The 27873-nt window shown below is 37.3% G+C and overlaps 1 protein-coding gene across 2 annotated transcripts in view; it reads left to right on the forward strand.

Moving 5' to 3' along the window:
- The window catches only part of SACM1L (SAC1 like phosphatidylinositide phosphatase), a 59708-nt gene that overhangs the window by 6682 nt on the left and 25153 nt on the right, over positions 1 to 27873 (forward strand). Inside the window, exons 2-9 of one of the 2 annotated variants that reach the window (XM_054245558.2) lie at positions 4155 to 4485; positions 12173 to 12270; positions 13811 to 13885; positions 15150 to 15277; positions 17484 to 17633; positions 21309 to 21368; positions 22212 to 22245; positions 27207 to 27308. In XM_054245558.2, coding sequence (XP_054101533.1) covers positions 4385 to 4485; positions 12173 to 12270; positions 13811 to 13885; positions 15150 to 15277; positions 17484 to 17633; positions 21309 to 21368; positions 22212 to 22245; positions 27207 to 27308 — 748 coding nt within the window. In that variant the 5' untranslated portion in view covers positions 4155 to 4384. The remainder of the gene's footprint in view (positions 1 to 4154; positions 4486 to 12172; positions 12271 to 13810; positions 13886 to 15149; positions 15278 to 17483; positions 17634 to 21308; positions 21369 to 22211; positions 22246 to 27206; positions 27309 to 27873) is intronic. The other variant, XM_002758271.6, reaches the window with a different exon arrangement.

Here is a 27873-nt window from a genome sequence, read left to right on the forward strand (position 1 = left end):
GAGCTGTTGAATCTCAGGTGACTATAAGATTAAATGCATTTGTATTAAGCATAATAGCCAGAACTGCCTTGGTTGAATTTAGCTTGTAGTCCCAATTCCACTTCTGGGATACTCAAAATAATTGAAAGTAAGGTCTCAAAGAGAGATTTGTATACTCCTGTTCATAGCAGCATTATTCACAACAGTCAAAAAGGAGGAAGCAACTTAACTGTTGGTTCCTTCTTTTGTTTCAACATTTTTTATAGAGATGAGATCTGGCTGTGTTGACCAGGCCAGTCTCAAACTCCTGGCCTCAGACGATCCTCCTGCTCTGTCTTGTCTTGTCTTGTCTTGTTCTGGTCCCTGGTCACTTTACCCTTTTCCCTTTCCTTTTCTTTTCTTTTTTTTTTTTTTTTTTTTTTTTGCGACAGGGTCTTGCTCTTTTGCCCAGGCTGGAGTGCAGTGGTGTGATCTCAGCTCACAGCAGCCTCTGCCTCCCCGGTTCAGGTGAGCCTCTGCGTTTCAGGGTCAGATGATCCTCCCACCTCAGCCTCCTGAGTAGCTGAGGCCACAAATGCAAGCCACCATGCCTGGCTAATTTTCTATTTTTTGTAGAAACAGGGTTTTGCCATGTTGCCCAAGCTGCTCTCAAATACCTGGGCTCAAGCAGTCCTCCTGCCTCAGCCTCCCAAAGTGCTGGGATTACAGGCATGAGCCGCTGTATCAAGCCACTTTTTCTTTTTTATCCTATGCTTGGACAGTAATTCTTAAAAGCAAAATAACCAGCTCAATGAAGGTAGTCAAAATAGAAGCAATTACTATACAAGTATTATGCTATTTTGACATGTCTTCCATAGTTTGTCTTATTAACGGGAACCAGAACTCTGGGTAGATACCGAATCTTCTTGTCTTGACAGAAACTTGGTAGGATTCTTGTTCAGTTAGAGTTAATAGTGAATTGGAGTCTGATCACCTCACCAGATAGTTTATGTAGGACCAGAACCCTTTTTAGTATACAGTATTACTTTGAACTTTAGAGATCTGTTATCAACAATATAGCTTGACCAAATAATCTTCTTGGATCGAATCTTGTCTTCTGAAATCTGTTTCATAAAATAAGTAATGCTATAGCTTGTTTGGTGAAGATTTAAACACAAAAATATCAATAAAACAATACACACCAGCGAAAATTTCACCAGTGAATGTTTACTCAGTTGTTTTTGACTGCAGGTGCTAGAGAGTTAAATTTAATTTCACTGGCTTTTGAAATGAAGCCCAGGAAGCATAAAACATGTAGAATAAAATTTACTACATAAAACAATAATGCTTCAAATCAGTATTAAGACCAATACAGAAGTGGTGGGATATGAAAGGAGAGGAAGCTAATAGTAAGGGCATATGTCTTGGTGCCTATGAGTTGGGATGATACCTGCTGTTACGATTAACAGAATTGTGAGTCATTACTTAAAATCACCGTCCCTAGAGATGTTAATTCCCTGGCAGTCACTGTTCATGTTTTCATTGCTCCAATTCTTAAGCCTAGAGATGCCACTTTCAGTAACATTATCAGAATAGGCTGGTGATAGCATCAGCAACTTAGATTCCAGCAGCATCTCTCTTGAGAGAGAAGATTAAGCAAAGGCCTCAGAACTTTTGAGCAAGACATCTCTATCTTGACCCATGATTACTCTTATTTTTATATTTTGTTATTATAATCCTTTTTGTTATTTTTTTTGAGATGGAGTCTTGCTCTGTCATCAGTCTGGAGTGCAGTGGCATGATCTCGGCTTACTTCAGGCTTGGCCTCCCAGGTTCAAGTGATTCCCCTGCCTCAGCCTCCTGAGTAGCTGGGACTACAGGCGCATGCCACCACACCTGGCTAATTTTTGTGTGTATGTATTTTAGTACAGATGGCGTTTCACCATGTTGGCCAGGATGGTCTCAATCTCCTGACCTTGTGATCCACCCGCCTTGTCCTCCCAAAGTGCTGGGATTACTGGCATGAGCCACCACATCTGGCCTATAATAGCTTTTTTAAACCTTATTTTTATTTTTTTTTGTGTGTGTGTGTATTTGTACACTGCCTGAACTACCTGACCTTGGTCCCATTTTTTTTTTTTTTTTTTTGAGGGAAAAAGAAAAAGAAGGGGAAAAAAAGAAAAAGAGGGAAAAAGGAATATTACTTCATTCCTAAAATGGGTTTCAATAATGGCCGATCAATATTTTGAGTGTTTAAAGTGGTTAATGCATATTTTATGTGTTTAAAATGGAGACCTCTATTGTGTTTATTTGTTCTGGTTCTGAGTTCAAGTCCTGGATATCTTATCAATTTGTTGTCTCGTTGAATCTAAATCTCATTATGTGTCTTATGTATCTGGGTGTTAATATCTCTTATTGTTGTATTAATCCTTTTACCCTTGCATCCTTGTAGCTTTGAAATCTATTTTATTAAGTGTGAGAATTGCAACTCCTGCTTTTTATTTATTTATTTTTGCTCTCCATTTGGTTGGTGAGCTTTTTTCCATCCCCTTGTTTTGAGTCTTTGTATATCTTTAGATATATCGTTAGATTTTGTGGATAATGTATATTTTGTGTGTTTAAAATGGAGAGCCCTATTGAGTTTATTTGTTCTGGATCTTAGTTCCAGTCCCGGATATCGTTATCAATTTTCTGTCTCGTTGAATCTAAATCTCATTATGGGTCTTATGTATCTGGGTGTTAAGATCTCTTATTATTACATTAATCCTTTTATCCTTGTATCCTTGTAGCTTTGAAATCTATTTTGTCAAATGTGAAAATTGCAACTCCTGCTTATTTATTTATTTTTGCTCTCCATTTGGTTGGTACGTTTTTTTTTTCCAACCCTTTATTTTGAGTCTATGTATATCTTTGGATATACCGTTAGATTTTGTCTGTATCTTTTGATTGGGAGATTTGGTCGATTTAAATTTAGGGTTGCTGCCATTTGATATTAACTGGCTATTTTGCCCTTTCATTGATAAAAATTTTTCTTTATGTTAATGCTCTTTACTTTTTGGTGTATTTTTAGAAAGGGTCATACTGGTTGTTCCTTTCTGTGTATAGTGCTTCTTTTAGAAGTTCTTGTAAAGCAGGCCTGGTGGTAATAAAATCTCTGAGTACTTGCTTGTTCCTAAAAAATTTTATTTTTCCTTCAAATATAAAGCTTAAATTGGCAGGATATGAAATTCTGGGCTGAAAGTTCTGTTGATTAAGTATATTGAATATTGGCCCCCACTCTCTTCTAGCTTGTAGGGTTTCCGTTGAGGGATCTGCTGTAAGCCTAATAGGCTTACCTTTATGGGTAACTTGATCTTTCTCTCTGGCTGCCCTTAATATTTTCTCCTTCGTTTCGATCTTGGTGAATCTAACGATTATGTGCCTTGGGGTTGGTCTTCTTGAGGAATATCTTTGTGGTGTTCTCTGTATTGCCTGGGGTTGAATAGTGTCCTGCTTTGCTAAATTAGGAAAATTTTCCTGGATAATGTCCTGGAGAGTATTTTCCAACTTGAATTCATTCTCTCCGTCACATTCAGGTACACCAATCAAGCGTATATTAGGTCTTTTCACATAGTCCCATATTGCTTGGAGACTTTGCTCATTCCTTTTTATCCTTTTTTCTCTATTCTTGTCTTGTTGTGTTGTTTCATTAAGTTGATCTTCGACCTCTGATACCCTTTCTTCTGCTTGATCCATTCGGCTGTTTAAGCTTGTACATGTTTCACTAAGTTCTCGTGTTGTATTTTTCAACTCCATAAGTTCATTTGTATTCCTCTCTATATTGTCTATTCTTTTCAACATTTCATCTAACCTTTTTTCCAAGTTCTTAGTTTCTTTACATTGGGTTAGAACAAGTTCCTTTAACTCCCAGAAGTTTCTTATCATCCACCTTTTAAAGCCTACTTCAAATAATGGAACACAGTCCTTTTCCATCAGGGCTTGTTCTGTTGCTGATGAGTCCTTTTCCATCAGGGCTTGTTCGGTTACTGATGAGTCCTTTTCCATCAGGGCTTGTTCCGTTACTGATGAGTCCTTTTCCATCAAGGCTTGTTCGGTTGCTAATGAGTCCTTTTCCATCAGGGCTTGTTCCGTTGCTGATGGGTTCTGATTTTGAGTATACTCGGCCTTCTTAGGCTGTTTTTTTCCCTTCATTGTAGATGAACCGCCTTTCTAATTAGTTTTCTGAGTCGACGTCCGACTTACTGATTCCCAGTGCTGGGATCCGAGCAACCCACTGTGGCAGCCTAAATAGCAGCGGTAAGACTGATGGTGCTCTTCTGCCCGGGAATCTCTGGTCTGGCTTCCCTCTTGAGTCCGCAACAAGCGGCTCTGACTTCCTGGAGCTCCAAACTCCGGTCAGTAGGGGAAGCGGTCCCGTTGGCTCTGCATGAAGAGCTGCTGCGCGGAGACGCCGGCAAAACCCCTGCGGCGGCCACAAGAGTCACGCTGGCGACCCGTGGGGCTCCTCCACTGGGAATCGGCTGATCGGTGAGTGACGAAAATTCGTCTAAAAGTGTGGCGTCGTCTCGTTCTCTGGGCTTTCACTGGGAGCTACAACCCTGAGCTGTTAGTGGTCGGCCGTCTTGGATCGATCTCCTAAACCTTATTTTTATTTCAATCTTATGTATGTGGTTTCAAAGTAAGTAGTATACAAAGCTTTTAATAACAGAGACATCTACTTTTTAAGTGACTTCTGGTATTTTACTCATATTTACAAAAATGCTTATATTGCTGTTTCCTCATTTTTATCGGTTTTAGTAATCTGATGATTTCCTATTGCAGAAGATGAGGATTTAGCTTTTGTGCCTCTCTTTTTTTTTTCCTCCATATAGTTATAGTGTTCACAATGTTATGGTTATGTAGCTATGGTTCAAATGAAGCCTCATGGTGTATCATAATTACATTTCCTTATAAAAATGTTTTGTTTTTTCCTAGAATTAAAAATTGCCTTAGTTCTTTTTATTTGCTTGACTTTTTAATATGTACCTGTTGCAAATCAGTCTTCAGTTTCTCTGAAAGAGCAACATAATTCCTCTGAAACATGTCAGTTGGCTGTTGTTTCATTTTCTTCTCTGAGGCTTAGCCTTAGGAGCCCTCTCTCCTCCTGCTTTTAATCTGGGCTGGTTATTCTTTAGCCCTGTTGTGTGGTATTGTCTTGGGACCTCTCATCACCATCATCATGAGAATTCCTTTTACCTCCTATTTTGGATTTCAAATCTAACTTTTTTGGGTTTACTCTTATTTTGGTGGAACACACCTTTCCTCCTTTCTTAGAAAGAGTGAAATGTAACTTTTGAGAATGTATATCTGAAAATTTTCATTCTTCCCTCGCACTTTTTTGGTAAATATGACTAGGTATAACATTCTCAATTGGAAATTATTATCCTTTCAGAATTTTAAAGATCTTGCTATTGCATTGCTGTTAAATAATCTAATACAGTGGCTGTTGAATATTTCACTGCTTCTTTTACTTTAATTTTTTTCTGGGTGGAGGGAAACTAGAATTGTCTCTGTGTAGTGTTTTGAAATTCTATGTTTAATATGCCTTCATGTATGTGTTTCCATTTATTTAGTGGGTCTTTTTTGGTCTGAGTGGGGTTTTTTGTTGTTGTTGTTGTTTTTGTATTCTTTGATAATTTCTTCCTTTTGTTCTTATATGTTCTTCTGGAATTCCTGCTGCATGGATGCTGAACATCCTGGATTGTACTATTTTCTTACTTTTCCCCCCTTTTTTCTCCCATTTTTCCCTCCTTTCTCTCCTTCTTTCCTTTCCTTCCTCTCTTTCCTTCCTATGCCATCTGACTTTGCATTTCTTTTTAGCCTCCTAAGGAGAGTACTTCCATTTTATCTTCCAATCCTTCTGTTAAATTTTCAAAATATCATTTCTACTATCAGTCCAAGAACATGTTAATGCATGCTTTTACCTTCTTGTTTCATGAATGCAATATCTTCTGAGGCTATCAATTATAAATGTATTTTGGAGTTTTATTCTGTTCTCAGCATACTTTATTTGCCCAAAGTTATTTTTTTCCTGCTTGTTTTGGTCTGTCTTCTGTGAGAAATCCTTTTTTCAAATATCTGGTGATCCTTGGTTGTCATTTCATATTTAAGAATGAGGTACTATGTCAACTGATGGCCCTCACTATAGAGTGATTGTGTGGAAATTCATTGGGGACCCCTGAATGTCAGCAGTTTCTAACATTTTTCTCTTGGGCCAGTTTCTTCCCTCTTTTCTTTTTCTTTTTCCTTTGTCCTTTCCCCTTTTCTTTTCCTTTTTTTTGACAGCTCTGTTGCCCAGTCTTCAATGTGGTAGTGTGATTACGGCTCACCGTAATGTCCATGTCCTGGCCTCAAGCAGTCCTCCCACCTCAGGCTCCTGAGTAACTTGGAGTACAGGCATGTGTTACCACACCATCTGATTTTTGCATTTTTTGTAGTGATGGAGCCTTGACTTGTTGCCCAGGCTGATCTCGAACTCCTTGGCTCAAGTGCTCTGCTGGCCTTGGCCTCCCAAAGTGCTGGGATTATAGGTGTGAGCCATGTCACCTGACCTTGAACCAATCAGTTTTTTCAGACACAGTCTTAAAAACTCCCATTGGAGTTGTGGGCAGGGTGGGAGGGGGCAGGATGATGTAAGCTTGACCACCAGCACTGTGGGAGCCTGGCAGAGGAAGCAGGTTGGAGGGGTTTTACCAATCTGTAAGCAGACCTTCCCTGTCTTCAGACTTCATTTGACACTCTCACCTAGTACTCAGCTGTGCCTGGTGTCTGGAATCCATAGACTGTCTTGTCGAACCGTTCGAAACATTACATCCCTGAGTCAAAGAGGACAGGTGTCTGGAAAGTCTGGGTTTGGGTGGGGTTCTGATAGAAACTTCGAACTGCCTTTACACCCCTTTTTAAGTCAGTGTCACTGCCTTACTTGCCCCATCCCACTCCTGCAATTCCCCCACATCTCCTCGACGAGTCCTCATTGCCTTTTCCCTCTAGTTCTTGAAGCTTCTCAGCATTCTGCTACTGGAATCTGCTTATTTTGTTGACTCTCACCTCGTAGACCACCTCTGTGGTATCCGAGTTAATTAGCCTATTTCCAAGCACTTTTTCTTTTCCAAACCTGCATTTAAGTAGCTAATATCTGTCTACAGCCTGCGCCCATCTGTTAATACTCCCCATATTCCATCTTCTGAGAGAAGATCAAGGCTTCCGTGGAGGGTTTTCACTGTAGAAATTAATTTCATTCTACCTCAATTAAAATTTTAATTTGTTGATTGTCTTATTTCAAATGTGTCTATCCAGACTTGGGGGTATCATATATTTCTTTTCTTTCTTTCTTTTTTTTTTTTTGAGACAGTTTTACTCTTGTTACCCAGGCTGGAGTGCAATGGCGCGATCTCGGCTCACCGCAACCTCCGCCTCCTGGGTTCAGTCAATTCTCCTGCCTCAGCCTCCTGAGTAGCTGGGATTACAGGCACGCGCCACCATGCCCAGCTAATTTTTTGTATTTTTAGTAGAGACGGGGTTTCACCATGTTGACCAGGATGGTCTCGATCTCTTGACCTCGTGATCCACCTGCCTCAGCCTCCCAAAGTGCTGGGATTACAGGCTTGAGCCACCGCGCCCGGCCATATATTTTTTTTTAAAATAAGGTTCATTATCTAACTTTGTAATTTTACGGATTCTGAGCACATAGTAAAGTCATAAGCTTTGACTGTGATTATTAGGAATATAACAATTACTAAAGGCCTAGTTGTATAGCTGAATATATATATCTGGTAAATTATTTGAAGTCCTAATCTAAGATGTATGTTTTAATCTCACACCCTTCCAAAACAGTTTTAAATTTAAATGCCAAATTGAGAAAAGAAAATCCTTTTTTTTGAGACGGAGTCTTGCTCTGTCGCCTAGGCTAGAGTGTAGTGGTGTGATTTTGGCTCACTGCAGCTTCCATTTCCTGGGTTCAAGCAATTCTCCTGCCTCAGCCTAGCAAGTAGTGGAGATTACAGGCATGCGCCACCACGCCTGTCTAATTTTTGTATTTTTAGTAGAGGCAGGGTTTCACCGTGTCAACCAGGCTGGTCTTGAACTCCTGACCTCAAATGATCTGCCCACCTCCACCTCCCAAAGTGCTAGGGTTACAGACGTGACCTACTGTGCCTGGCCAAGAAAAACTTGCTTCTAATGGAGATAGTTTTTTTTCTGTATGTACATATGACTTTTGTGCCCTTTTTTTTAATTAAAAAATTTTTTTTTACCCTAATACAGTATGTAAGTGCTCTTATAAACACTTGATTTTATAATAAATACTTTATTGCTGACTGAAATGTACCTATTAAGGTTATATCCCCAACCTTGTATGTTGAAACAAGTGTGACTTTTCAGTTCATTGATTTTTGTCCAAATAATTTTCATTTTAAAGGTCTTACAGGTGAAGAGTTTAAATGCATTTATGTAAATATAGGTGGTCAGAGTGTAGAAGGGGTATGCTCTTGAGAGCAAGCAATATGCATTTCTCTGTTGGCTGTTTATTTAGATGCAAGCTTTGTGTTTTTGTGCCTAATATAAAAAAAAAGTGGAGGAATTTGATTTCCGAGATTGGTGAATAATCATCTTTTTATATTAAAAGTAGCATTAGTTATTGAAGAGATAACACACCCTTTATGTGGAGAAATAAATTATGGCAGCTCTGTCCTCCAAAATACAGCTTTGAACTTAAAAGATGTAGGCCTGGCCGGGTGCAATAGCTCATACCTGTGATCCGAGCTCTTTGTGAGGCCGAGATGGGCGGTCAAGGAGATCAGTAGTTCGAGACCAGCCTTGCCAACATGATGAAACCCTGTCTCTACTAAAAATACAAAAATTAGCTGGGCATGATGGCAGGCTCCTGTAATCCCAGCTGCTCGGGAGGCCAAGGCAGGAGAATCATTTGGACCCAGAAGGCAGAGTTTACAGTGAGCTAGATGGTACCGCTGCACTCCAGCCTGGGTGACCAGATGAGATTCTTATCTCAAAAAAAAAAAAACAAAACAAAACATGTAGGCCTCTGAGTATTATGAAGAAAATGGTTGTAATAAAGTTCATGGACTTTACTCTCTGGTCAAAACTGCGTCACCTTCCTCAGACCTTATCTGAAACCTGTAACTTTGTCCTAGATGTAAAAGTAAAGCAGCCAAATAGGAGCAGTGGTGATGGCTTTGTCAAGAGACTAAAGATGGTAGAAGTGTAAGAAAACAACATTAAAACCCAGTGGTCTGAAACCATTTCGTAAAATTTAAATAATGCCTGTATTTCTCGGAATCGTCTCTTAGTGCTGAGCGTATCATGTGTATTCTATCATCCACCCTCACCTATCAGTTCTATCTCTTTTTATTTTATTTTAATTATTATGTTTTTGAGACAGAGTCTCACTCTGTTGCCCAGGCTGGAGTGCAGTGGCGCCATCTCCACTCATTGCAACCTCTGCCTCCTGGGCTTAAGCAATTCTCATGCCTCAGCCTCCTGAGTAGCTGGGACTGCGGGCACACACTGTCATGGCTGGCTAATTTGTGTATTTTTAGTAGAGACGGGGTTTCACCATGTTGGCCAGGCTGGTCTTGCAGCAAGGAATGAAATCCTTTCCTCAAATGAAATTTTAGATGCCTTAGTGTTTGGGTATCAAGGTGACAAAACTTTTAAAAAATTCTTTTAAGAGGAAAGTCTAAATTTTATTAAACCAGGGTTTTTAAACATTTAAGTGTTTTTGTTTTTGTTTTTTTCCCCTAACCAGGGACTATTTTGAACACAACAGTGTATCTGTGCCAGCCTACCAAAGGATGATGTCTTCAAATTCTAGTAATATAGTATGGTGAAAAAAATTATAACTTTTGTACTTTTACAAAACTGGTTTGAATCCCTGTTTCATGTGTACTATCAGTGAGTCCCCAAACCTCTAAACTTCCTGGCTCAGCTCTCCCTGGAATGTATTCGTCACCTGCCACATAGCCCTGGTGCTTGTGTAATGCTTAGTAAGTGGTAGCCTTTCAGTACATGTCACTGACTTAGACTTGGAATGCAACTTATGCTTCCATAAAACGTCTTTTGTAGATATGGACAGAAATTTTGGGTTTTTAAAAAATGGTGTAAGACTAGATGACTGGAAGTTCTTTGTATTTCTTTTGTTTTAGGACCTCTCACTTTGTTTTATTTTTATAGCTTTATTGAAGTTTAGTTGACATACAATAAAGTACACATCTAAAGTGTACAGTTTGATAAATTTTGACATTTACACCCATGAAACCATTGCTGGTATTATAATAGTGAATGTATCCATCACCCTGAAATGTTTCCTGATAGCAGTAATCCCTCCTTTTTCTTTCTTCCTGCACAAGTTAAACATATATATGCCGTATGATCCAGCCGTTTCACTTTTAGGGAGTTAACTAAGATACAAGATACATGAACATCTGCCTTAAGACTTTTTGCAAAAATGTTCCTAGAACCTTTCCTTTGTTCGTAGTAACCCAAAACCAGAAGTTACTCAAATAGCCATTAACAAATGAATGGATGGACAAATGATGATATATCCATACAGTGGAATGCTATTCAGTAATAAAAAGAATGAACTGTTATATTTAGGTTGAATTGAAGATTGCTGTATTTGAAGCAGATTTGCTTTCCTTGTTGTACTGATTTTCTTTTACTTAACATATCCCCCCCAAATGAAGGAAACTAGCCTAATGTTTAGTTAGTTACAGATGAACTGTAAAAGGTTGTAAATTATATTTGGATAATCAAGGATTGATTATTCCTCAGAGAACTTACAGTCAAAAATAGTCAATACAGTTTGTTTTGCTACAGGACATTTTTCTATAATACCAAATAGCTTATACACAATTGGTAAATAGAAAATGATGTCCATGGTGGTTGTGTGGGTTTGAATAAGGTTTTTCATAGGCAAGTGGAGGTAGAATTGGAAAGGAAAAAACCCTCAGATTGGCTGCTGCACAGATAGAACAGATAGAAGTTCTTTTAAGTCTTGTTTGTGAACAATGAAGATTAGTTTCTGGAAAAAGAAATAGTTCTTGGACTCAGTCTCCCTTCCCATCCTTGCTCAGCTTCTGAAAGTTCGTATCTTCCCCTGTGCCTACCTTCACAACAGTCTCAATCAGTGGCTTGGAGTTCTATCTACTTCAGTCTTCATTGTTTTAGTGCCTGCAAATTCAAACGCATTTTATTTTGTTAATATTTACCATATCCTGAGTTAGTCCCTGACCATGCTGAGTTGCTTGCCTGAACTATTTATCTCTTGAGAAGCCAACTGTTAACTTTTGTTAGACTCTAATTACAAAGTTGCATAAATTTTAAGTAGTCTCTCTCAACCCTATTTCTACCTCCTTTATTTTTTATTTTGCAGAATGAGAAGTTTTTTTCAGGAATATATATGTGGGTTTCTATAAAAAAAACCCACCCCACCTGAATGTAACTTTTGTTAGACTCTAATTACAAAGTTGCATAAATTTTAAGTAGTCTCTCTCAACCCTATTTCTACCACCTTTATTTTTTATTTTGCAGAATGAGAAGTTTTTTTCAGGAATATATGTGGGTTTCTATAAAAAAACCCACCCCACCTGAATGTTAAAGTAATTTATTTTTAAAAATTTCCTGGAAATATTTTATTTAAAATGGATTTCTTATTATTTTTAGCTGATACCTCTTGCTTACTATGTGTCAGCTGTTCAAAGTGCTTACCAAAGTTAGCTCATTTAATTCACACGATGCTGCTGCGTGATGAATCTGGTATTATTGTTATTTTACAGTTAAGGATATAAGAGGCTCAGAGAGAATGAGTAACTTGCCTAAGGTCACACAGTACTGGTAGTCTGGTTCTTTAGAGTGTTCCTACTGTGCTACGTTGCCTTCTGTTCCCTGTTGAATATTATAAACTAGGTTTGATTGTGATATTTTTGTATGAGTTAAATTGATGGTTTCATAGCAAATCAAAACCTTGTCAGCATCAAATATACAAGTGGAAAGAGTTGCTGTGAATTTATAAGGAGAGCAAACTTAACAGCTTCATCTGTTGGGAAGCTGGGAAAATGATGTCAAAGTTGTACTCCGTAATTGTTATACTAAGTAGTTTTGTAGAAGTCAGTCTTCATTTCATTTGGTTTAGTTACTTTTGTTTTACATTTCTTCTTAGGCATATCACACCTGAAAAATTTTATGTGGAAGCTTGTGATGATGGAGCAGACGATGTACTTATCATTGACCGTGTATCCACAGAGGTTACCCTTGCAGGTATTTTACAGCCAATTTAGAAGTTTGGGGAGAAAGATTTTATACATAAATTATAATAATTAACATAAATCAGAGGTATGTCAATGTGTGGATCTCTGAATGCATTCCTACTAAAATTTTAATTTTTGCTACCTTATTTATAGGTTGGTGCAAAAGTAATTGCGGTTTTTGCCATGAAAAGTACTAGCAAAAACCGCAATTACTTTTGCACCAATGTGTAATTTTTGTGCCTCAGTTTCATGCTATCTCCTTCTTTGTGAAAAGGAAAATTGATCTTGAAAATTTTAGATAGCATTTTACTGTCTGTAAGGATTTAAAGACATAATATTTATTTATTCCCTTAGGTGTATTTTAACAGGATTATTTTAGATAATTTAATAAATGAAAAATAAAATATATGTCACTGACTAAAACTTGTAGGTGTTCTTAGGCAAATGATGTTTCTAAGTTTTATCTACCTATCCATCCAGTTATCTTTTGGTTTTGCTTTTCTGGGATGTGGAAAACAAACTTTTTTTCACTTGTGTGGAACAGCCTGACTTCTGAATAGATAAATATGAAATAACTTTGGTGACAAATTAATGTACCATGTGTTATAATATTTGGAATTTCATATTTTGTTTGTTTAAATATTCTAATTTACCTCCAGAGTTTCATATTTGTTTTCTTCTTAAAGTATAATATTTGAATAACAGTAGAGTAGGCATTCAGTAAACAGCCTTTGGGTGGATAAAGTGAAATATGAAAATATGTTCTGTGGGATAATGGGGTGTAAGAAAATTATGGCTATAAAATTTCTGTTTTTTTGATTCTGTGGTAATTCTGGTAGATACTACATATAGTTTGTCTTTGATCAAATGGAAATAGAGCTCTGTTTTAGTTTGATAATTTGACATTTCCTATTTGTCTGTTGCTTGGTGGCTGCTCTCTCAAGATAGCTGATTGTTTTTAACCAGTGTTAGTACACTTCTCCTAAAGTTTAAATTATACTACTACTTTATACCATGTTGGTATAACCTAGTGTCTTTCAAGAGCTTTCACGTGGGTGTGTTTTCAGTTGTTGTTGATCTTTCAGTAACATTTTATTTGTAGGTTGAGATTGCAGACCCATTTGAATAGACTGAAAAGTTAAAGGTCATGAATAGTTTGAATGTAAACATAATGATGCCAAACAGTCATCAGTAAGACAGAGCAATGAAATACGTCCATGCAAAGTCCGCGTTGAGACTGACTTGCTGACGGTTTCTTAGCCAATTTCTTTTCATCATTGGGAATGCAGACTATGCCATTTCTAATAGGACATTTTTTTTCTTCCATTAAAGAACCTAACATATATTCTAGGAGTTATCACAGTTTCATTGCTATTACTCTCCAGTTTACATAACTTACAGCTCTATGAATAGTGCATTTAAGTTGAGAAATGTTGCTTTTCTTAGAACAAATCATGCAAATTGATTTAGTTGAAGTAACTATTGAAATCCGACTAAATTTCTGTTTCTGTTGGTAAGCTTTTTGTATGTGATTTTTCTTTCTTTTCAAGTCAAGAAAGATATTCCTCCTTCAGCTGTCACAAGACCAATATTTGGTATACTGGGCACAATTCATCTGGTGGCAGGTAAGAGAAAATAAGCTAAGATGGGCAAAGAAGGTAATTAAACAAGATAGCTAAATTGACAATATTAGAGTGAGCATATCATGAAGTAATACTTTCTTTCATGTTTGAGGCAATAAATCTCTTGGTTAAGTATTTGTCATTAACTTACGAAAGAAATACTCCCCAAATGGTAAAATTTATCAGCATGAGGTTCTATTATTTCAAAAAAGGTTTCGTGTTTTGTTGTGTTTCAGTTAGAGTTGAAATCCTTAGCTAGATGTTTTTCACAAATTCCAAGAGTATGTAAACACAGTTTTTAATGCATCAGTGGACCAGGGTATTCTACACCTTCAGCCCTGTGCTAATAGGACATAGTGCGTGTTAGTGGATGTTACTTGGTTCTGAGTTGTTAAGAAGGTGCTTTTTGTTGAGATTTAATTTAATTGAGCTTGTTTGAAGTTCCTATTGTTTCAGGCACCATGCTAGATGCTGAGTTATAAAGGATGAAAGTCCATTTTGCCCTGCAGTTCACAGTCCAATGAGAGAGGCGTGTAAATAGTGAATTACCGCAGTGCTGTGTGACAAGTTCTAGAAGGAGACATGTACATGGGAAAACTTCCAGAGAGGGCACTTGTGGGTAGAGAGTTGAACAGACCTGAAGAATTAATTGAGTAGGAAAGGGTTACTCTGTTTTATATATTTGTGGGGTGAGGAGGTGGCAAGGTCAGGTGTATTGTACATAATGGTGTATTGTACATAATGTTGTGATGACTCTTTGATTCCTGACCACTCATCCTTGTAATATTTCGGCAGCCAGTTAGGTATACTGCCCCAGCACATTTCTCTAACATTTAGAGTTACATGAAGAACATAGGAGTTTTGTAGAAGAGACATTGCCCTGTAGTGTCAGATCTCATGACTTGATGCTTTAAACTACCTGCTGGGAAGTGATTAGCAGAGGCCTGTATGCCTTGGGGGTATTGAAAGAGAGAGAGAAGTATTTTCTTTCTGTGCTTTCCATTTACGATGACAAATCCTTTGATTATGAAAAGCATTTGCTTTTATCTTTTTTTGAGAAAAATGTGACCTTTCAGTAAGAATTTTTCTAAATAATCTGGTCTTTCTATTCGTAAATTATAAGGTTGCTTTAAAACTGGACCTTTTATCTGAGTGGCACAATATAGTCTCATTCTACTAGTCTTTAAAGTTAAACAATAAGGACTCCAATTTCTACCTTTAGGGTTACTGTTTTTATAGTTATGTGTGTTTGGCTTGCTTTTTGCAGGTAATTATCTTATAGTCATTACCAAAAAGACAAAAGTAGGTGAATTTTTCAATCATGTAATCTGGAAAGCAACAGATTTTGATGTCCTTTCTTATAAGAAGACAATGTTGCACTTAACTGATATTCAGGTAAGAACTGGAAATTGTTACTAATTTGAAAGCCCAAAGCAGTAGCATGGGATGGGTAGAGGAGGGCGAGGGTATTGTGGAATACAGAGAATGCTGTAATTATTTAAACAACCTGTAGAGTTTACTCTATCTACTTTTCTACCCAGGCATAATAAAATATTTTTTAAATCATTCAGATAATTTTGTTGCCCTTGTTTTTTTTTTTTTTTTTTTTAAGATTCAATTCTTAAATTACGGAATTTCATGTGGAGAGAAAAGGGAAAACAGAAAATGCACATGTACTCAACACCAGATTTAACTTCATATCCTCTTTGTAAAGAAATAAAATATAAATACCTTTGAAGTTCTACTCCTCTTAACTCATTCCCTTCTTTCCCAGAGAGGTTTTCTTCTTTTTTTTTTTTAAACCACATGTGAATATAAGCATGTATGTGTGTTTATGAAATGTGTTTATGAAATATACACTTACAGGCAGTTTTCCTTTTGCACTGTTGCTGTATGCAACAGATTTCAGTAACCATGGTTTAGTTAACACCAATCCCCAAACAACATGGCTTAAATTTCAGTTATTACAGTATATTAAATGAAGAATTAACCCACCAAAGATGAAGGTGCAAAGAAACAAAAAGCAACAACTTTGGAAGAGAAATTGAAATTGAACATAAATGGAACATAGAAGTAACTGACCATGGCAACGCTGACACTATCACCATTCAAGCGACTGTAGGTATGCAGCCAGAGGTCTTAGTGCAGGTGAACTTATCAACGTTAATGATGGAGTGGCTATGATGAAAAGGATGACAGTATCCCGGAGGAAGTGATGCCTGCAAAAACTTCCCATTAAAGGAAACCTTGGAGATATTTCACAACGTTGAAAGTGCAAAGGATACAATGTCAGAAGTTGGTTTAGACTTAGGAAGGTGTATGACAATGCACCAGGGATAGAAGAGATATTCTGTATCTTAAGTTATAGACAAGAAGGCAAGCAGTGTTCAAGTCTCTTGATACTTTTTTTTAACAAAGAAATAAAATATTTTCATTCTTAGTGTTTCTAATGTTTTAAATTTGTGTGCTAAATATTAGTTTTATAATTTATTCATTTCTTTATACTTATAATTTTCTATATAACTTATAAGTTAATATCTATAACTTACAACTATATAAGTTATATCTGTAACTTACAATAGTTTTTAATGTTTTGACAATTTTTAAAGATCATGGAACAATCATAGTTTTTACAATGGACTGTTATATATTAGGACATAATATATTTTCTATTATGTAATATATACATATATATACTTTAGAATTTATATATATGTCAAGAAATATATATCAATATATTTATTCTCTACTAGCCATATTTTAAAGAAATAAAAATGGCTGTATTCATTTAATAGACGAGTCATATTTACTTAGACAATTTCTTTTTGATTGTTGTACTTTGTTGTCAAGCTGTGTAGCTAATTTTAAAAACATGTCTGAGCACAAGTCAAAAATTTTGTATATGTAAATTTGTAACGTGGATTAACAATCATTTGGTAATCATTAAACATTACTAAACATTAACAATTGTTTTTTAAAACAAGGATAAAGACAAATGTCAATCTTGGTATTCATTGGGAAAGCTAGTTAAAATGATTATCCAAAAATAAAGATAAATACTGCTTTTACTTGACTTTTTAATCTTTGCTTTAAAGAAAAAGAATTCCATTTTACTTCTCATCCATCCCAAACCAGGAAAGTTTCTTGAGAATGAGGATGATGTTAGTATCTTGTTATTTGCTATCTCTGTTATTGGGCCCCTCTTAAATTTACGTGTTTTATTTGTCAGATGAGGGTAGCTATGCTGACTTTGCAGGGCTGTTGTGAGGATTAGATACTCTTTGGAAAATATTTGGCACACAGTAGGTTATAAACAAAGGTGATGTTTTGTTAAAACCACTCTTCTGCCCTTTAGAATAAAATTTGTGAAGGGGAGGGGGTCCTACCTAATCAAGTTACCTAATAGTACCCTACAGTGTTTATTGAGTATCTGTCTTCTGTGTACGAGGAACTGTCCTATGTCCCAGGGAAATAGTGAACAACCCTCTTGCTGGCCCAGTTCTTATGCCAGTAGTCTTTAACGAGGCTGGGCTTAAAGGTTTTTATTTTTATTCAGATTCCTTTTCAGTTATGAGCTATACTGATTTTTCTTTGTTTACAGTTACAAGATAATAAAACCTTCCTAGCCATGCTAAACCATGTCTTGAATGTGGATGGATTTTACTTTTCAACAACATATGATTTGACCCATACTTTGCAGCGGCTGTCCAACACTAGTCCAGAATTCCAAGAAATGAGTCTCTTGGAAAGGGTAAGCTTAATCTTCGATTGCTTTTATTTTTAGGATTGTAAAAGGGACATGTCTCTATTTCATTCATAAAAATTCATATTGATTTTTCTCAGTCCTGGCTATATTAGAATCATGTATGAAGCTTAGAAAACATACCTTGTTTTAAATATACATCACAATCCCAGCATGAGAGTCCTGGAATCTGTATATGTACACAGCCAGAATTGAGACCCACTGCTGTAGATATTCAGAAGTCTTTATGTAAACACATTTGTATGTTATTACAGGAAAATCTTTCAGAATTTGTATTTCTGCATAAATATTACCAGGCTACCAAGTGCTAACTCTCAAATGCCAAATCTTCAAACTAGCATTGCACTGATTTGTAATTTCTTAAGTCTCAGTGTTCTATAGTGTGGCAGTTACATTAGCAGTATAATTAGGCTTATAAAATTTGTGTTCTAACAGTTGATATTTCTTCTGTAGTGATGTTATTTATAATTTTTATAACTAAAATAACAAAAGTCACTAAGAACATGGAAAATGTCTATTTAAGGTTTTTTTATTTTGCTTTTTTTTTCTTTGAGACAGAGTCTCGCTCTGTCACCCAGGCTGGAGTGCAGTGGCATGATCTCAGCTAACTACAACCTCTGCCTCCTGGGTTCAAGCGATTCTCAGGTCTCAGCCTTGTAAGTAGCTGCAATTACAGGCATGTGCTAACATGCTTGGCTAATTTATAGTATTTTTAGTAGAGATGTGGTTTTGCCATGTTGCCCAGGCTGGTCTTGAGCTTTTGGCCTCAAGTGATCAGCCCACCTCATCCTCCTCAAGTGCTGGGATTATAGGCATGAGCCACTGTGCCTGCCCAGTTCTGCCTTTTTTTTTTTTTTTTTTAAATATATAATGAATATATCTTTAAAATTAGGTTGCAGATGGTCTCAACTTAAAGTTTGTTTTGTTCAGGACCCTGGATAATTGCTGCCTTAATTTTTTTTGGCATACCTTAGATGTTTAATGAGAAGACAGAATTTAAAAGGTCGCTGCATGTTACCTATTAGATTGGACAACATGAAATTGCTGGTAATTGACCGTTTTTGACCAATAAAAATGGGTAATTTCAAACAGTTCAACCTAAATTAGTATTTTAGTTGACTGGTTTTTTTCGGGGGGTAAGATTTTATACTCTAGTAAAATTGCATGTAGGCTTAGATGGAAGTTTAGGTGCAGGCTAAGCAATCAAGAAACTTGGCTTTTAACTACAAAGAGACTGTTGCTTTTAAAAGCAGTTTTTACATTCTCCATTTGTTTATGAAACAGCTCTACAGTGTTAGCCCTTTACCAGGTACTATATTAGCCTCTGGGGACCCAGATTGAGGCTGTGGACCCTGTCTTATGGGAGCCTACATTGTGCTGGGGAAGCAGTAGTCAGAGAATGGTTGCTATAATTGGGATAATGTACCAGAGTGAGGTGGGATCTTGAAGGAATGAGGGTCTTTGCCTGGGGGTGTCAGGGACAACTTTATAAAGAAAGGTATCTACAGAGGACAGTAACTTTACACAGGAGGGTTTTGAGCTGAGGCTTGAAGATTTGTTGGTCAGGTGACAGTGGGCCAGGGAGGGTCCCAGGCAGAGGTGGTGGCAGAGGCTAAGCTGAAGAAAAAGCCATCTCATCTGCTGGGATGAGATGGGAATTTTTTTGTCAGCTAATCAGAAAGACAGTTAGCCAGGTGTGGTGGCTCGTACCTGTAATCTCAACACTTTGCATGGCTGAGGCAGAAGGATTGCTTGAGTCCAAGAGTTCAAGACCAGCCTGGGCAACATAGGGAGACCACATCTCTACTAAAAAATTAAAAATTCATCAGATGTGGTGGCATGCACCTGTAATCCCAGCTACTTGGGAGGCTGAGGGGAGAGAATCACTTGAGATAGAGGCTGCAGTGAGCTGTCCTCACGCCTCTTCACTCCAGCCTGGGCAACAGCAAGACTGCCTAAAAAAACAAAGTTAACCTAGGGAATCATAAAAGTGATAAATGGAACATGTATACCTAAACATTTTAACTTAAAACATAAAATTTTACATTAGTCAATGTTTTTATATACAGCCATAGGATTTTCTTTGTTTTTGGTTCCTTGATTCTGAATTGTCTTCCTTGTGTAAATTACATCCATAAGGCTTTCCTTTTTGGGCCACTTTAAAGATTTTGACACTATTGGAAAAATCTGTGTGCAGAATCCTGTAGACGATTATATTTTTTAGTTGCCACTCCCACTTCGAATTCAACAGCAGTTTTATTTTAGCAACTTGCCACTTATCAAGTTAGATTCCAAATTATTTAACTTTATAGAAACAGCAGTATGCTTTTGGTCTTATTTCATTGGTTTGTAAAATATTTAGTTAAACTATATAATGATGAATAATAAGAATGACTGGCACAAACCACTCGGAAACACACACTTGAGTCTCAGGAAATGAGATTCAGCTGGTTGTGGCCAAGTGCAAAAGCCATTCCCTGTGACTTTTACAGTTGGGGGTATGGGGTGGTTCAATTGGTATACTTCATAAATAGAATTGATTATTTACTGAGTAGAGTCAGTTATTTTGTTTTTTCTTTTCTGAGACAGTCTTGCTCTGTCACACAGCCTGGAGTGCAGTGGCGCGACCTCAGCTCACTGTAACCTCTGCCTCCCAGGTCCAAGCAATTCCCCTGCCTCAGCCCCCTGAGTAGCTAAGACTACAGGTGTGCACTACCATGCCTGGCTAACTTTTTGTGTTTTAGTAGAGATGGGGTTTCACCATGTTGACCAGGATGGTCTTAATCTCCTGACCTTATGATCTGCCTGCCTCGGCCTCCCAAAGTGCTAGGATTACAGGCATGAGCCACCGCTCCTGGCCTCAAGTGATTCTTGTGCCTTAGCCTCTCTAATTAACTGGGATGATGGACACGTGCCACCCTGCCCAACTAATTTTCGTACTTTTAGTAGAGACCGAGTTTTGCCTTGTTGGCCTTGCTGGTCTCGAACTCCTAAGTCTCAACGTGATCCGCCTGCCTTGGCCTTTCAAAGTGCTAGGATTACAGGCATGAGCCACCGCCCCTGGCCCTAAGTAGAGTTGATCAAATATAGATTGTTGAGGGAGCTGCTTCTGTATGTATAAAAGTCAGAGTGGCCAGAGATGAGACCAGAGAGTTAATTAGGGGTTTCCAGATCCTAGGACTGATTAGGCCATGAGATTTGGTTCTTTAGATGACAGTCATTGAAGAATTTTGAGCAGATAGGAGACAGGACATGTTAGAACACTCCTACTTGCAGTGTTGTGGACAAACGGGTAGGGAGGGCTAACACCTAAACTGGAGGCAAAGGAGGCTGTTTTAGTAGTTAGACTGGAGTCAAATGTTGGTCAAGGATGGTAGGAATAGAAATGTAAAAAAGATGGATTTTGAAGGAGAGCCTAGTACTTGACAATTAAGTGTAAGGGAAAGAAATACCCTAAGACTTCTTTTAGATTTCTGTCTGGCCTGAGACAATGAAACAGGAGTACCCAAAGGCAGTACAGATTTGAGGGGGAGATGTATTTTGTTTGAGGCCTGTCAAACCTGCTTCTAGCCATCAGATGGAGACATTGGTTGGCACAGTTTTCTTTCTGTAGAAAACAAGCTTGGCAGGAGATATTTTAGTAAATTTTAAAACTTCTCTCAGGCAGATCAGCGGTTTGTATGGAATGGTCATCTTCTAAGAGAACTTTCTGCACAGCCAGAGGTAATGTACACTAAATAAAATCCGCTTAATTTTTACAGCCCAAGCTTAAAACAATGTATGTTATAAAATGACTTCCTTATCACCAAGGATTTTGAGAAACAATTCTAATTTAACTCTGTTTATAACTTACAAACTTTGATCAGATCTTCCCTGTCACATCATTCTAGGTTGAAGCCTAATTATTTTACTCTGATCTTCTGTAGAAGCCTTAAGTAAAAACACATAGCTTTATCTAACTAAGAGAGGTACAGTGGGTCTTGGTACATGAATAATGGAGAAATGAGGGGCCAGGGTCAAGTTCCCTGGCCAGGGGGAGAACTCCGTTGTTGTCTTCCTTTGGGGATGAGACTCCCTTCCATTACCCAGGAGACACATGCACAGGCATCACATTCTTCTGTCCTTTGTCTGCACATAAGAGGTATAAACAGAGAGGCCCAGCTAGGAAAACATGGTATATTATTGAATCTAGGTAAATAGATGTGTCTAATTGCTTTATTTCTTGTCATTTGCTATGCTCTTTTTGGAAAAGTAGTTTGAGCTGCAAACAATTAGCATGGGATATCTTTTCCCTGGAGGAGTGAAGTTGTTGTAGGCAAAGACTGAAAAGGAGGTAAACATTCTGTAACTTCATGTAGCTTTATTAGTGTTCCAAAATCTTTGACTATTCAAGCTCAAATGATTGTAATGCATACTTAATGTTACATTAGAGAATTAAAAAAAATTATATTACCCATACATTTACTACTTTATGTTTGTATATTACTTCCCTTTGTGTAAATATTTTTATATAATGCCTGTTTATTTTTAAAGTATATTTATTCTAAATATATATCTTCATTTCAGGTTCATCGGTTTGCCCTTCCAGTGTTACATGGCTGTATCCTTACATGATATTATTCTTTAGTTTCTAGATCCCTTTATTTAAATTTTATTATAAGGCAGATTTAGAGATAGTCTCAAATATTCCATAAGGAGACTATTTCAGAATTAATACAAATTGCTGTTGATAAGAAAATCAAGCTCATTGCCATTTTGCTTTTTTAAGAATGACCTCTTCAGACTATGTGATTCTCTCTCTGTTCAAGGTTTCTGGAGCTGGTTGTTTAAAGAGAAGGAATATGTATACTGTATTTTGCCTTTATTTGATGTTATCTTGTCTCAGTAAATTACACATAAGTAGTTTGGACCTGGCTGTTGAAAACTTTCCTTATTATATAATTTAAAAATTTAGACTTAGGCCAGGCACGGTGGCTCGCACCTCTAGTCCCAGTTACTCAGGAGGCTGAGGTGGGTGATAACTGGAGCCCGGGAGTTTGAGGCTGCAGTGAGCTATGATGGCACCACTACACTCCAGCCTGGGCGACAGGGTCAAAAATAGTGAGACTCAGACACTGGTGTAACAACTTGGAGAGGAGAATTACCATTAAAATTTTATTTGTCATTTGAAGTAGTGACAGATAGATGAGAAAGGTGGAGTACAGGCTGAGCGCGGTGGCTCACACCAGTAATCCTAGCACTTTGGGAGGCCGAGGCGGGTGGATTACAAGGTCAAGAGATCGAGACCATCCTGGTCAACATGGCGAAACCCCGTCTCTACTAAAAATACAAAAAATTAGCTGGGCACAGTGGTGCGTGCCTGTAATCCCAGCTACTTGGGAGGCTGAGACAAGAGAATTGCCTGAACCCAGGAAGTGGAGGTTGTGATGAGCCGAGATTGCGCCATTGCACTCCAGCCTGGGTAACAAGAGTGAAACTCCGTCTCAAAAAAAAAAAAAAAAAAAAGGTGGAGTAAAAAGAATAATGCCTAGGGATGAAAGCAGAGTACAGATGCAAAATGAGTATTGATTATCTAATGGTAGGTTCATTTTAAAAACAAATCTGTATCATAGACATCATCATAAAAGTAAGGCAGTGAAGTGAGCTGGCTCTTAAGGGATAAGCACAGTATATGCTGATGAGTGCCTATCTAGTTATGTGCCACATACTGACGTTTTAGTACATGACAGACCACATGTATGATGGTGGTCCTTTAAGATTATAATACCATGTTTGTACTGTACCTTTTCTGTGTTTAGCTATGTTGAGATACACAAATATCATTGTGTTACAATTGCCTACAATATTTAGTATAGTAACATGCTCTACGGGTTTGTAGCTAAGGAGCAATGGCTATATATATACCATGTAGCCTAGGTTTGTAGTAGGCTGTGCCATCTAGGTTTGTGTAAGTACACTGTAATGTATAAAACTGCATAACGATCCATTTCTCAGAGTGTACCCCTGTTAAGTGATGTATGACTAATCAGGATTCTGCCCTGAAGAACACGGTGATTTTCTATCAAGCACACCTAAGAAGCTTATCAATACAAGTCTATTGTTTATTTGTTCATTTTCTTAATATGATTTCACCAAATTATTATGCTTGTTATACTTAAAGAAAACCCAAAAAGTAATGGAGGAAACGCATTCCACAGTTGTGGGGGAATAAAAATTAGAAGATTTCAGGATAAAAGCTTATTTGTTTTTGCTTCCCCACCCTTCACTCTGAGCTTTCCAAGTTCTCCTAAGGCTAAAATAAAAATAAATATGTTTATTCTTATTTAGTGGCTTAAGTGATTTGAGCCAACTGTGGTGTTTTTTTGTTTGTTTTTCAAAATGAGACTGTAAATGGACAAATAATATTGAGACTATAGAACCTTTTTTTCTAGGCAATTTTAGAAACAGCTTACTCATTTACCTTTAAATTGAAAGCTTTAAATGAGCTTTTCTTTCATGTAGTTTGTTGACTAGAAGTAGTCATATGTTTTACACACAGAGACATTAATAAGTAAAATGACCCCAAGACAGAAACATGACTGGAATAGAGAATGAACAGGGAGAGGTGGGAGCTGTGTTCAGAGAAGTAGCTCAGCCCAGATGACTCAGGGCCTTATAAGCCATGGGAAGGACTGTGACTTTTACTTTAAATGTGGTAGGGCCAGGCCCTAGTGGCTCATCCCTGTAATCTCAGTGCCTTGGAAGGCTGAGGCAGGAGGATCATTTGAGGCCAGGAGTTTAGGACCAGCCTGGAGAACATAGTAAGACCCTGTCTATATAAAAGTTTTTTAAAAATTAAAACCTAGGCATGGTGGCATGTGCCTGTAGTCCCACCTACTTAGGAGGCTCACTTGACCCCATTTTGAAGCTGCAGTGAGCTATGATCACACCGCTGTACTCTAGCCTGGGTGACAGAGCAAGACCTTGACTCAAAAGATTTTGAAGAAGGGGAAAATTGGTGAAGGTGCATGCTAGAGTGATGTCCAAGAATGTATGAGGGGATGGAGATTAGTGTACAGGTAGAGGGCCTGGTGTGGACTGCTCACCTGCCACTGTAGAAGAGAAGCAAATAGATGGATGTGGATGCTGGTGGGTGTGTGAATGTGATGGGAGCCTGTGGGAGGCTTTTATTTTACAGTGACATAGAAAGTGACATAATGGGCTGTGAGTGTGATGAGGAAGGAATGTTGCAGGTTGAGGGGAGTATGTGAAATGGGCATCCTGGAGCAAAGGTGTGAATGGCCCTGGGAGTGACTCATTGATGAAAGACTAGAAGTAAATACACTCCCATTAAAAAAATTATCTCATGCTGATGGGATTCAGTTTTTATTTTACTCTTGTTCCTTCCATGCTTTCTGGATTCTCTAAAGTGTGTATATATTTTTGTCTTGCAGTCAGAGGAACAGGAATCATAAAGCAGTCAGTCATTTTCTCTCCTAGATTTGGGCTCTAGAATAGGCTCATCTGTCCCACTCATCTTTGTGCCCTGGCTCAAGATAGATAATTCGGGTGAGTAAGGGAGTAAATAGTTACTCCCGGGTGAGAACACAATTGGATAGATTAGGGAAGGAGCAGATAAATAGATTCAGGGTTTGGTACTGTTTTGAAGTTGGATGGTAGGTTCACAAATATTTATTGTATTATGTTGTTATGCTTTATAGTGGATGCACATTAAGAAAAAGTGTTGCATATGGAAAATAACACAACCAACCCAAACAAATGTGGAAGGAGAAAAAGTAAGGCCATTGAAACAATAAAACGTGTCTTTCTGTCATGCCCCCCTCTTCCCCCAACCAGTGTGGCAGACATTAAGAAGTAGACAGTAAATTAGCCGGGCACGGTGGTATGTGCCTATAGTCCCAGCTGCCTGGGAGGCCAAGGCGGTAGGATGGCTTGGGCCCAGGAGTTTGAGGCTGCAGTGAGCCATGATGGTGCCACTGCACTCCAGCCTGAGTAACACAGCAAGAGCCTCTCTCTCAAAATAAATAAATAAATTTTTTTTTTTAAAGCAGACAATATCAAGTTTTGGTAAAGATGAGAAGCCAAAGTAACTCTTGAAACAATATGGCATTTCCTAATAAGACCAGATGAGGAATTTACTCTGTAACCCAGCAGTACTGCTCCTTAGAGCCACTTCTGCTTATTCTGTACAAAGATGTTTGTTGCAACACTGTTTATAATAGTAAAGCTGGAATGGACATCAGAATGGATAAGTAACTGTAATCATATAGTGGAATACTATACAGCCATAGCAGCAGCAAATGAACCTCATGAATATAATGATGAGAAAATAAAACTAAAAGAATACATACAGTTTAATTCCTGTTACATAAAAAGGTTCAAAGCTTTTCAGACTAAATAAGTTGTTCAGCAGCAAAACTAGAAAGACAAGGGGATGAGCTGAGTGGATAGTAGTTACTTCCTAGAGGGGAGTAAGGGAGCCACATGGAGAGGCGCTTCAAATATGCTGGTCTGTACAAAGGGGCATTTGTCTGTGTAATTTTTAAAATTACAATCAAATATATTTAATGTGCAGTTTGCCTTCTTAATCATTTTTAGACGTGCAGTTCAATGAGTGACATTAATTTCTTTCACAGTGTTGTATAACCAGCATCATGTTTCCATCAATCCAGTAAGAAATTCTTGCCCAATTGGTATCAACTCCCCATACTAAATGGGTACTTAACTGTTATAAATAGTTGCATACATTATATTTACTTTTATTGTATTTCATAGTAAAAATATTTAATATAAGAGGTATGTCAATTCCAAAGTCTTTTGCAACCCTTTATTCTGGGAATGAAGTGGAGAGATCAGCCTTTAGATTTTCTAGGTATGTGACTGTTTCTGTTACTGAATGGTGTAGGAAGTGTCATATAGCATATACTATTATCAGTAGTAAGGGAAACAACTTTATATTAAGAAAACCTTTTGGGGAGATATAGTCTTTTATATTGAGGTTCACCTTTTCTATTTTAAGGAGAAGATAGAGTGAAAATTTCCATTTCTAGATAACCTTTGTTTAATTCACTTTGATCTGTGAATCTTCATATGCTTACCAGCTGTTATGGCTAATTTGTAATTATGTTTCGTGTATTTCGGATTTTTTTGTTTTTTGAGTAGTAGCCTTCCCCCCTTTTTTTATTTCTTATTTGAAAGTTAATCTATTTTAAATTTATGTTCTCCATTCAAAGTAGGTTTTTCAATGATGCGGTTAATACTTAATGCTTTGCTTTTAGAAAGTGATTGAGGATATCAGGAAAAGAGAAGCATATTATTTAAATAGAAGCACCATAGTGAGCTTCTTAAACATACTGCTTATATGTCATAGGGTTATTTACTTGACAGAACTTCACAGTTGATTATAGTACTAACAGCTTGTGAATATTCATGAAGATTTGTATACTCTTTCATTTTTTTCTCTGAAAGACCATTCTTACTAGGGTAGATAGATTCAGACTAAATCTAGAAACAATGCATATGATTTCTGTTATCTGTTATATTTTTCTTAATGTGATTAAGTTATTGCCATGCATTCGTGTTCTATTAATGGAAAATACTTTGATTGGATTCTCATCTCGAGGAGGAGCTGTTTCAGAGCTGGTGTACGCTATTATGTAAGAGGTGAGATTAATTTTATCAGCATGGGTCATATCTGTAACTAATATTTTGTCTTATGGTGACATAAATGTAACCTTTTGTATTTTATTTGTTTTCATTATCATTTGATAGCCTTGCTAAGTATTTATCTCCTGCTTCATTATAATAATTAGGTAGATCTGTGCTTTACTCTGGCTACTGTAATTATATTGCAAATGTTAATGTGATACCTGTAGTCTGCTTCTTATTGCTTGAAGAGGAACTGATCATGTTGTTTGCTGGATGTCTGAAAGTGCAGCTAAACTCAGTGTAGTTTTCAGTAACCTAAAGTATTTTCTTGTATTGGTTTTAGGTTTTCTGCATGCATGAAGCTAGTCATTTGGCTTTATGCCTTCAATTTACATTTTGACCTTTTATTTTCTAGGCTTTGTACTAGCAACCTGCTTATTTTGCTAAACTAAACTTTAAAAATATATTAAACCTGTATTAAATGTATAAAAATGTGTTAAAGCTGACTGTCATTATGAAAAGAAGTTTCTCCAACCTATTTTTTTAACCAGGATATATCAGCATATTTTATTTAATATAA

The sequence above is a fragment of the Callithrix jacchus genome, chromosome 15 (genome assembly GCF_049354715.1).
Source record: "Callithrix jacchus isolate 240 chromosome 15, calJac240_pri, whole genome shotgun sequence".
In the NCBI taxonomy this organism is placed as follows: domain Eukaryota; kingdom Metazoa; phylum Chordata; class Mammalia; order Primates; family Cebidae; genus Callithrix; species Callithrix jacchus.